The 12,153-nt window shown below is 38.5% G+C and overlaps 1 protein-coding gene across 1 annotated transcript in view; it reads right to left on the reverse strand.

Annotated features, from left to right (window-relative positions):
• Positions 1-1,166: 1,166 nt before the first annotated feature.
• RNASEH2B (ribonuclease H2 subunit B) overlaps positions 1,167-12,153 on the reverse strand; it is a 54,773-nt gene continuing 43,786 nt past the window's right edge. The window contains exon 10 of the mRNA XM_045567656.1: positions 1,167-1,822. Coding sequence (XP_045423612.1) covers positions 1,790-1,822 — 33 coding nt within the window. The 3' untranslated portion in view covers positions 1,167-1,789. The remainder of the gene's footprint in view (positions 1,823-12,153) is intronic.

Below are 12,153 nucleotides of genomic sequence, written 5' to 3' on the forward strand. Positions count from 1 at the left end.
CCCCACAGAGATCTCCCAGCCCCAAGTCTCTCTGGAGGAGGGAGAGAGAGGGTCTTGCTCCACCTGCATCCTGGCAGCCACCACACCAGCAGGTGCTCCTGCCCTGAGAGGCTAAATGACTTGCTCAGGGACACAGAACCTACTCAGCAGTGACACTCTAGCGCTGGCAATCGCTGCGGGCAAACTATATGCTGACCTCCAAGAATGGTGCTTGGGATTGTGCAAGGAGAGGACGGGACAAGCCAGATAGTTTGGAGCTCCACATCTTCCTGTTGAACTAGGAGTCAGGCTCTAGATTCTTACCACCATGGCACGGATTTCAAACAGGTCATTTCTGTAGTGCGCCCCCTCCTGGAAGCCTGACTTCCTACAGTTGGGTTTTTGTTTTTTGGTTTTTTTTGAAACAGTCTCAGTCACCCTTGGGCTAGAGTGCTGTGAGGTCAGCATAGCTCACTGCAACCTCAAACTCCTGGGCTCAAGCATCCTCCTGCCTCAGCCTCCCCAGTAGCTGGGACTACAGGCACTCACCACCACGCCCAGCTAATTTTTTGTTTCTATTTTTAGTTGCCCAGGTAACTTTTTCTATTTTTAGTAGAGATGGGTCTCGCTCTTGCTCAGGCTGGTCTCGAACTCCTAACCTCAAACGATCCTTCCGCCTTGGCCTCCCAGAGAGCTAGGATTACAGGCATGAGCCACCGCGCCTGGCCTAAGAGTTGGGTTTTTGGAGAGGAAGATTCACTCACCTATCAGCTACAGAAGTGCAGGAATGTTAAGAGTCCCTGGAGGTTAACAACAATTTCTACATGTGAAAGGAGACATGGAGAAATGATAGACTATCCCCAGAACTACGTTCTACTTACCTGGAGTCAGAGATCAAGAAACGAAATTATTTACTGAACAAGAGGTTTGTGGTCTCGTTCAAATGCAGGAAGATCAACTGAGCAGCACCCACCTCGTTCCTTTTGCATGTCTAGTGGATGAGCCAGCTCAAACCCTGGGACATTACTGCACAAAACCTCCCACTGCCTGCTAAAACATATTTACTATGCACCAGAATTCACCACTAAATTACTTTTTGGCATTTACCTCCAACTTTTCCTCATATCCTATGCCCTCACTATAAATAATAATAATAATAATAATGATAGATACACTTGACAAATCTATTCAAAATGAAGCAATGTTTATAACACCAGGAGATCATAAAATGCACATGTTTGGGTATTACTATGAATTAGAAGCTGCCAAATTGATATGGAGTAAAGAAAGGTCAGGTTTTTGTAAGTATTTAAAGTAAGGGTTGAAACTTGGTTTGCCAAAGCTTTCAGGGTGGAATCAAGTGCTTAAGTCACCAACAGTCATACCTAAAACATGCGGGCCTGACCCAAGTATGGTCAGGCTCAATGAACCACCCGAATGTCACAGTGAGCCTTGTCCTCTGCACGGTTGGAACCTGAAGCACTGTACCGGGAAGATGCCCACGTTTCTGGGGGCAAAGGCTGAGGCAGAGGGAGATGCGGCTGGAGCCCCTCCGGCTGTGGGCAGAGGCACTCTCTGGGGTGCTTTCCAGCTCTGCGACAGAACCGCCTTGCCGAGGGCTCCAGGGAGCAATGCTGCTGCCCACAGACTGCTGGTATCGATCAAAGCAATGGAGCGTTCATGGTTAGCGCTTTAAAATAAACCTTTTGGCACTTGGTGCTTTTCTGGAAAGCGCAGAAGAAAAACTCTGAACTCTTTGGGCGCATCTGAAGTTGCAGGGGAAGCAGCCAGGTCTTGCAAGAAGCCACTGTCACTTGTCCCTTTTCCGTCTTTGTGCTGCCATCTAGGGAGGAAAGGAAAACATATGTTGTGTCCTGGTGAGGAGAAACAGTCACCTGAAATCCCAAGCACCATCTGCAGCTTCTAGAACAGAAAAGCAAAGCAGGTGCTTTCGTCCTGAGTGGCAGCTGTGCACTTTCCCTTCTAAGAGACGACCTCAGGTGAAGAAGGAAGGGCTTCCCGTCGCGGCCAGCCTGAGGTCTCATGCTAGGTTCATAGTGGGCTCCTAGAGAGTGGGCCAAGAAGCGTATCTTTCAATGTTTAAAGGGAGTGAGATACAATATAATGTGAGGGTTGCCCATACTTATGGAACAGATGCTGTCCTTTTAGGGAAAGAAATGCACGAAAATAAGGTTCTGAGAGGAATAATTCTTAAACCATTTTCTCCTCTTTCTCCCTTCTTTTGTTTTCTTCTTTTTTTTTTTTTTTTAAAAAGGCAGATCCTTTTACAAAAAGTAGGAAGCTTTATGTAGACTCTAGTGTATAAAAAAACAGATAAGCATGGACTTGCTCAGAGAAGTAGTGGCACCTAATATTCCTCTGAAGAATGAAACTGAACAAGTTTAATTATTATGTTGGTTTTTTATTGAGTACAAAGTTAAAAGTAATTTATTCTGGAGCTATAAGTTACAAAAAAAATGTGGATGGAAATCAGATTTCTATGCCATAATGTGGAAAAGAAGGAGGTGAGGTCTTCCCTGCCCACCCCGCTCCCCAGAACTCTGCCCTCTCTCCCTTCTCAACTTTTCCCGCAGTCCCTGGGGCACTGACCTGCCCCCCCACTGCCCACCCCGGAATGGAAACTCCTCGCGGGCAGGTATTTTCGTCTGCCATGTTGACAGCTTCATTTCCAGTGCCTAGAACATCGTTAGCACATAACAGGTGCTCAGTACATGTTCTTAAAGGAATAAATGATCTAAGTTTATTCCTTGGCTTTTTCTTTTTTTATTTTTTTGCAAGAACTAACAACATGACAAATTTTACACATATTCTGATTAAAACACATGTGAAAGGTAACAATTCTCTTAATGTCTGTGAAGCTCTGATTCCTCTGTAAATCTCATTTGGTGCTTTCCCCCCTCTCAAATAGGCTTGATTGGTGTGAGACCATCAAAGTCACATTTATTAACAAAAGTACGGTAAATGCTAAAAAGCTGACAGCTGAATTAAAGATTTGACATGCAAATGCACAAGCTGAGTAGAAGCTTTACTTAAATTCTAGTTTGCCACTGAGGATAAATTGACCTGCAGAGTTTCTTACGAATAAAGCAAGAACAAAGCAGAATATATCTGAGTTTTTCCTATCTGAAAATAAAATTTGCAATTAAAACAGATTAATTCAGGATAAATGGCCATCAGCGACATGGACAATGGTATGAACAAGAACCTGGGGTGAGCAAAAAGGAGAGACCTGGGCTTGAGGAGGGAGGGAGGGCATCCGGGCTCTGCCACTCACAGTCTGTGCAACCTCACTTGACCGGCTGTCCCCTTCTGGTCTACCTCAGAGGGCTGTTGTTAATTTAAATACTGGTAGGCGATTGCTGTGAAAACTGTAAAGTACTATTAAACATAGGTAGGAAAACTTTTGGTCAGTCTAATGGCTCTGAGGAGTGTGTAAATAATCCCGAGGGGTGTGTATCTCACTGCATACAAAAGTGTGGAATTCTCATCATTTCTTCCCATTATTCAGATTAGGTCAAGGCCTGTGGACATCTTCCAGGATCACTTGGGAAACACCCTTCCCCTTGCTTCCCTAGACCTGGAGCTCTTTGGGAAGAGGTTTGGCTGTACGATGTAGCCGACTCCTCAAATCACCAAACTTTGAAATCATCCTAGAGAAAGGGATGTTTGGGAGAAAATACATGACACAAAGCAGCTAGAGACGTTAGATCAGCTTTAAGAACAGAGAAAGTCAATTCCTCAGCTGTGTCTAGAAGCTGTCTTTCAAATCTGGTGAAGAGATGATGTTCTGGGATGTAACAGAGTCAAGGTCAGGGCCTCAGGGGAAAGGGAATTTGGTGTAGCACAGAGTCTGGGAGTCAGAGGTCCTGAGTTCAAGTTCTGGCTCAGTTACTTATTAACTGTGTGCCCTTGGGCAAATGAGCTGAGCTTACCTTTTTCAATTATAAAATGAGAGAAAAAAATACCCCCTGTGCCATGTGATTTATGGAAGGTTTAACACATAAATTCATGTGAGAGATGCTTAAATAATTGCAAAGCACATTGCCAGTCTTTGTTATTACTTTCCAATAATTGCACTCTTTGTATTTCTTTCCATTGCAAAGTGAGGTCATCTTTGGAAAATGAAGAAAAAAAATACACTCACATAAACACACACACACGCCACAGATACCACAATGGCCAGTATGAGCATTCTGGTGTATTTTCTTCCAGCGAAACACATGAGATAATCCATCTAGAGTTCAGAGCAGGGCCTGGTGGGTGGTAAACACTCCACGTGTGCCGAGTCCAAAAACACTTTCCTCCCGGCTGTAAAGGAGACAAAGCTCCTGAAGCACCAGCAACTGCAGGACAAGACATAAAAAACTGGAGGATCTAGTCCCACTTCACACGGAGAGTGGCTGTGGGCCAGCAGTGCCCGCGATTCGTCCATGGCTCACGGGGTGAAGGCAGGACTGGGAGCACAACCAGGAACAATCCTGCCACTTTCTATTAATTGGTCTGTTTAGTACTAAAACATGGTTGAGTGTCTGAAGTCCCTTTTTCACTGCATTTACATTTTAAAGATTAAGATATGTCTACTGTGGTTGTCACACGTTTGCATACAATATAAACAACACTGCATATTTAGTAAGTGAATGGGTACACTTTAGTTTTTTTATCTACAGCTTGCCCTTGTGTCTTGGTAAGGCTCCAAATAAGAGAAATAGGATCCTGCAGAATGAACTGCTGTACACCATGAAATAGACCTGACCCGGCAAAAGACATTCTGCCTGACATCCACCTCAAACCATATGGAGGAGAATCTCCTTGGGAGTGTGGAACCAGAGAAATACCTTGAAAAATGACAGGGCCTGAGGGCTAAGAGGGAGAGGAAAATTTGAACTGAAGATAAATTAGACATACAAAAGGAAAGAATGTTGGTAATCTGGGATCAGTTTCAGAAATATGTATGGTTTGGTAAAAAAGATGGAGGCTCTTATGTGTGTAACCAAGTGGTTTTGTAGTTTACAGAAATGTTTTGAAGCTTTCCCAAAATCAGCACATTAATCAAAAAGAAAAATGATGTCAGTAAGAGAAGCAAAGGGCCAAAGGATTTGAGTAGGCTACAGGATCCTAATGTTTAGTATAACAAAGTCTAAATAGGTTCTAGTTTGAAATTCCTTAAAGAATTTGAAAGAAGGATAGGATATGTATATGTAAGTGTGCATCTGTACATATATGTGTTTATGTCTGTGTGTACTTATGTGTATACACGTGTGTTTACATGGGTCTATGGACAGTGTATATAAGCTCATCTTGATTTGTTCCTAATATCATTCCCCAAAACAGCACTCGGCAGGTGTAACACCTTTTGTTTTTAATTTTTTAATTATTATTCAACTCTTAGTTAATATTGTATCTTGCAAGTGAAATTAGGATTTCACTTTGGCATCAAATGTAAAGCCAAATGTGCAAGAACATAAAACTGCTAATTTCCTAAATTCCCACTTAATTTGTGGCTAAGTCATAATGTGAGCACCTATGAAAGCCTCTGGGAAGTTGAGGAGTTTGTAAAGACCACATATATTCTCAAACTTCAATAATCAATCCAGCAATCCCAATACTGGGTATTTACCCAAACGAAAAAAAGTCATTTTTTCAAAAAGACACTTGCACTAGAATGTTTATTGTAGCACAATTCACAATCACAAAGATGTGGAATCAACCTAAGTGCCCATCAATTCATGAGTGGATTAATAAAATGTGGTATATGTATACCATGGGGTATTATTCAGCCATAAAAAAATGAATTAATACCTTTTGCAACAATCTGGATGGAACTGGAGACCATCCTCCTAAGTGAAGTATCACAAGAATGGAAAAACAAACACCACATGTACTCACTATTAGCTTGGAACTAAACAATCAGCACTCATGTGCACAGATGGAAGTAAAACTCAACAGAAATCATGCAGGTGGGAGGTGGGGTGGAGGGGACGGATGAAATCACACCTAGTGGGTACAATGTACACTATGTGGGTGAGGGGCACACTTATAACTTTGACTCAAGCAGGACAAAAGCAATCCATGTAATCAAAACATTTGTACCCCCATAATATACTGAAATTTTTTAAAAAAGGACATAAAAATAATAATTTAGGTTGGAGGCTTGATATAAATAATCTCTAAATGCCATGTAAAAGTAAATTTATCAACATGAGCACAGCCACACAGATGTAAATAATGAATTCTAGCTTTGGATCTTGCAACACACGTAGATAAAATGCCTGCAGCAAGTGCAGTTCAATCAACTGACAGAAGAAAACTCACAGCCCTTTATCCAGAGAGATTAAAGACTATTTCCATTTCATTTACCACCAGCATCATTAACACACAAGTTTAAGGCCCATACAAGTTTACGAACGAGTTTATGAGTATGGCCTTCAACTTCAAATACTAATGTATCACAGAAAACCCATTTTCAGAAGGAATCTTGAAATTCAAGGTTTAGCCATAGGCTGTTGAGAACTCCAATACTGTATTGCAGAATGCTTGTCCAGGGTGTCCAATATAGATTAATTTGGTTGGTTGGTTGTTTGGTTGGTTAACTCCCTTGTGCAACAAATACTTGTTGAAGGCCTACTGTGTACTGCCCCAAGTGAAATGCTATCTATACATCTACAGTTATGTGTTGCTTAATGATGGACACATTACAAGAAATGTGTCCTTAGGCAATTTCGTAGCTATGTAAACATCGTACAGTATACTTACACAAACCTGGATGAGATAGCCTACCACAAACCTAGGCTAGATAGTGTAGCTTTTTGCTCCTAGGCTTCAAATGTATACCGTATGTCACTGTAGTGAATACTGCAGGCAACTTTAACACCATGGTATTTGTATATCTAAACATATCATAAACATAGAAAATGCATTGTGCTAGGACATTGCAATGGCTAGACGTCACTAGGCAACAGGAAATTTTCAGCTCTGTTGTAATCTTATGGGACCACATCACATATGCGGTCTGCCATTGACCAAAATGTCCTTGTGCGGGGCATGAGTGTAATTGTGAACCAGTCAGGCAAGGTCCTACACAGAGAGTAATGCAGGAAAATGGGATGGAGAGTGACTGCTTAGGAGCTGGGTGGAGGTAGGTGAGGAAGGTCAGGGATCGGGTCTCTGGAAACAGTGATTCGTGAGATAAGTGATAATGACAAGATGGAATCAGTCACATAAAGATCCAGAGGAAGGGGTCTAGAGACAAACCAGTCATACAAAGGCAGAAGTGTGAGAACAACTTGGCATGTTCAAGAACTAAAAAGAAGGCCAGAAAACAGCTTAGACAATTTGAAAGACCAAGGTGGATAAAGATCTTGACTTTGTCCCTTAGAAAAAACAGTCAAGTCTCAACTAGTGAAAATACTGGTTAGATTATTCAACTTGTCTGGCTATCATGTACTCAACATTTACCAATTGCATAATGTGCCCAGCACTGTGCAAGACACAAACTTGAACAGTACAAAGTTTCTGTTGTTAAGGAGCTGACCTCCAGTAGGGACAATAATGCAAGTGTTTAAGTTGCCTTTCCTCTCATCCAAAACTTGAAAATATAAGAGAAATTGTCTAAAAATAAAGAACAGAATCTCAGCAACAGGACCTGGAGGACAGTACCCAGTGGTCTAGCACACAAGTAATTGGAATCCCAAAAGCTGAGGAGGGTAGGGAGAAGAAGGGGGAAAGAACAGAAAAGTATTTAAAGAAATATTGGCCAGAAATTTTCCAAATTTGATGAAAATTATAAACTCAAAGCTTCAAGAAGCTTAAAAGACTCCCAAGCAAGATAAACAAAAAGAAAACAAAATCAACACATCACAATCAATTTGCTGAAAACTAATAATAAAGAAAAAATCTTGAAGACAGGGAGAAGGGACACATTATATAAAGTAGAAGAAATATAAGAATAATCATAGATGTCTCATCAGAAATTATGGAAGTCTGAAGACAATGGTTCTTTCAAAGGATCAAAGAAATTGATACACCTTTAGCTGGACTAACCAAGAAAACAAAAAAGAAGACACAGATGACCAATATCAAGCATGAAAGAGGGAACATCACTACAGATCCAAAGACACTAAAAGGATAATAAAAACATGATCAGCAACTTATACCAATAAATTTGACAACCTAGATGAAACAGACACATTTCTTGAAAGATATAAATTACCAAAATTGGCGCAAGAAAAGGAGGAAATTAGAATAGCTCTCTATTATAGAAATCTAATTAGTAATTAACAATTTTCCCAGAAAGAAAATTCTAGGCCCCAGTGGCTTCACTGGTGAATTCTGTTCAACATATAAGGAAGAAACAATGCCAATCTCACACAAAGTCTTTCAGAAAATAGGTGATAAAAGAATATTTTCCAACTCATTAACAAGGACAGTTTTACTCTGACATCAAAATCATTGTAAGAAAACTACAGACCAATATCCCTCATGAATAGATATGAAAATCCTTAACAAAATATTAGGAAATAAAACCTCATACTGTATATGAAAAGAATAATGCATTGTGACCAAGTAGGGATTATCACAAGAATGCAAAGTTAGTCTGACATTCAAAAATCAATCATTATAATTCAAATATTAAAAGATAACCCTCTATTAAAGGAAAACTACATGATCATCTCAACAGATGCAAAAAAACTATTTGACAAAATTCAACATCCATTTATGATAAAAACTCTCAGTGAACTAGGAATAGAAGAAAACTTCCTCAACCTGATAAAGTTAATCTACAAAAAAATCACACACAGATAGATATTGATACATATATAGATAGATTCAGAAACATTGATATGTATGTAGTGTGTCTATGTGTGTGCATACATCACACACACACATAAACACACATTTCCTAGCTTTGGCCCCTAAGGAGTGACATACCAATAACAATGAGCACATCCATTAACTAGATCTTGGTTTCTAAATACCATTCTCCACTGAAAGGGACCAGGGCTCTTTGGAAAAAAAGGCTGATTCAGGGCTTGGGCAGGGAAAGTACAAGAAGAGCCTGAAACACCCTGTCCCAGAAGTAAGGCTGTATTAAAGAATAATGGAAACATACCCAAAAGACACAGAAGTCAGGTCCCAGAAGGGTCTCTAACTGGCTCTTCTGGGACAAAAGGAGCATCAAAATTAATAATGATAATGTAACCCACCATATAAATAAAAATCTATAAAACTATACTGATATAAGTTCATAAATGAGCAAGTAAGTAGAGAAGGGAAAACTCTTTCTTACAGAAGAATGCCAACTGATAAATATAGAAGAAATAATAGAGTTAGAAAAATCATGAGTAGACCCTAAAATGAGTGGGTAAACATTTGATATGGAATAGGACACTTACAAAGTCCCAGAGTATTTACTCACAAATTACTTGTTAATTACAAAGATAATCAATGATAATTTTCAGTGGATAAACTTGTGGACACAGCCTTCATCAAATGATCAAAGTTAACATCACTGATACTGGCACAAACCGTGACTCTTGATACAGGGCACTGAGAAAGACACAACGTTACTTCTGTGTGTGCCCAAAGTGTACAGCCTGAATTTAATCAAGAGTAAACAGTAGACACATCCACAGTGACACACGTTCTACGAAATAACTCGCTTGTACTGTTCAGAATGTTAAGTAAGACAAAGAACAGATGAGAAATGCTTCCAGATTAAAGAAAACCATAACAACAAAAAGGCTCCAGTGCTAGACAGTCTTACCTTTCATAGTCTTTAAAATTTTCCAGAAATAGACTATTACTAATGCAAAATTAATCCCTCTAGAACACTAGAAAGATGGAAAGCTAGCATAATTCTAACACTAGAACCTAACAAAAACATTGATTTTGAATATGGCGGCAAAAATTCTAAATATAAGCCTAGAAAGCCTAATTGAAAACTAGATTACATAAAGCCTAAGCCAGATGGGGAGCATCCACTATGCTACCTACCCTTTATCTACTGCCAGGGAGGGTTTATTACAGGCACTCAAGTACAGCTTAATGGTGGTAAAAACACTATAGTCACCTCGATCAATGCCAAAAATACATTTGATAACAACCAACACCAAGTACTAATTTACATGTTAAGGAAACTAAGTATACAAAAGAAAATATCAAAGATGGGTATTCTTTATCACATTAACAACAGCTAGTATCTGAATTAATAATAAAGCCCATCAATAAAATCACAAATTAGACAATGACTATTATTATTATTTAACACTGTTCTGGATATTCTAGCCTTATGTAATATGATATAAAAGATATAAAAGAGACTCACTGGGTACTGAGTCAAAAAAAATAAAAGAAATTTAAAAAAGGATATAAAAGAGGTATAATTATTAGAATTACATACAATTTTTAGAAGTAAATCACATACTTTATGTATTTAAAAATCAAGATAAATAAAATGGAAAATTTTTAGATTAAGAGTTTAGTAAATTGGTTATTTAAAAGACAATCATATAAAAATGTAAAACTTGATCACAAAATGACCAGTTAGCAGACCTAACTGAAAAAAAAACATTTCATTAATAGCAACAAAAATATCCAGACATACTCTTACAAAGGATCTAGAACCTATTGAAGATGAAGAATAAGAACACTGAAGTCTGTAAAGATGCTTGTTTTTCCCAAAATGATTTATGAGTCTAACAGAATCTCAATAAAAATCCCTTTGGAATTTATTCTTTGAACCTGACAAAATAATTCTACAGATGGAAAAACAAACTGGTGAGAAAATAACCAAATCATAGCTTTATCTCCCAGTATATTTAAACATAAATTCTCTAGATGATTTAAGTAAATATAAATAGAAAATTTATTAAAAAGTTAGAAGAAAATAAAAGCGACGGGTTAAATTTCCTGTAAAGAGAAACATCTAAGTATAACATCTATGTAAAGGAAAAGTTTATGTATGTATGTCTACATAAAAACTAAAAACAACTGCATGTCAAAAAATTATAAACAAAATTAAAGGCAAAGTATAAACCAAGAAAAGAAATTACAGTAAACATGTTGGAAAACATTAATGTCCTCAAGTTACAGAATACTTTTATTCAATAAGAAAAATAGTGACACCCCAGTAATTTAACAAAGTATATAAATACATAAGTCTTTATGACAATTGATCAGTAAATGCAAAAAAATGTTCAGCATCATTACTAATCAGGGAAATATGAATTGAAACCACAATAAGACACCTTTTTTCTACTTATTTGTAAAGATACCATTCAGTGCTAACAAGGTGGCATTGAATAAGAACCCATGCCTACTATTATTAGACTGCTAGATTCTGTAACCTTTCTGTGAAATATATTCCCACAAACACACATTTGAAAATCTCATTTTTGACCCAGTAAGCCCACACCTAAAAATTCATTCTAAGTAAATGATAAAAGATGTGGACAAATATTTACTTTCAATTCTTCAAACAGTGAACATGTGTAAATAATCTAAATGTCCTATATTAGTCCATTTTGTATTACTACAAAGGAAATACCTGAGGCTGGATAATTTATAAAGAAAAAAAGATTATTTGGCTCATGGTTCTGCAGACTGTACAAGCAGCGTGGCACCAACGTCTGCTTGTGGTGAGGAATTCAGAGAACTTTCCGATCAAGGTGGAAGGTGAAGGGGGAGCAGGTGTGTCACACAGTGAGAGAGGGAACAAGGAAAGAAGGAGGAGGTGCCGGGCTCAGCTCTAGCGTGAGTGAACTATTATAACAAAGTGAGAACTCACCCATTCTCACATGCAGGGCACCAAGCCATCCATGAGGGATCTGCCCCCTTGACCCAGACACCTCCCACCAGGCCCCACCCCCAACACTGGAGATCGAATTTCAACATGAGATTTGGAGAGGTCAAATATCCAAATAATCGAAAATTACACTGCTGTCATTAAAAAATCATATTTATGAAGAATACTTAGTAGCCAGAGAAAATGCTCACAAAATGATGTTTTAAAAAAAGGTTATAAGATTACTATCATTATTTCTCTTTAAAAATGTTATTTTAAGAAAATGTACCATATTATCTCTGGGTAATAAGAAATGGAAGATTACAATTTTTGTGTCATTCTTTTATTTTCTACAAAGAACGTGGATTCAT

This window comes from Lemur catta, chromosome 13 (assembly GCF_020740605.2).
Source record: "Lemur catta isolate mLemCat1 chromosome 13, mLemCat1.pri, whole genome shotgun sequence".
In the NCBI taxonomy this organism is placed as follows: domain Eukaryota; kingdom Metazoa; phylum Chordata; class Mammalia; order Primates; family Lemuridae; genus Lemur; species Lemur catta.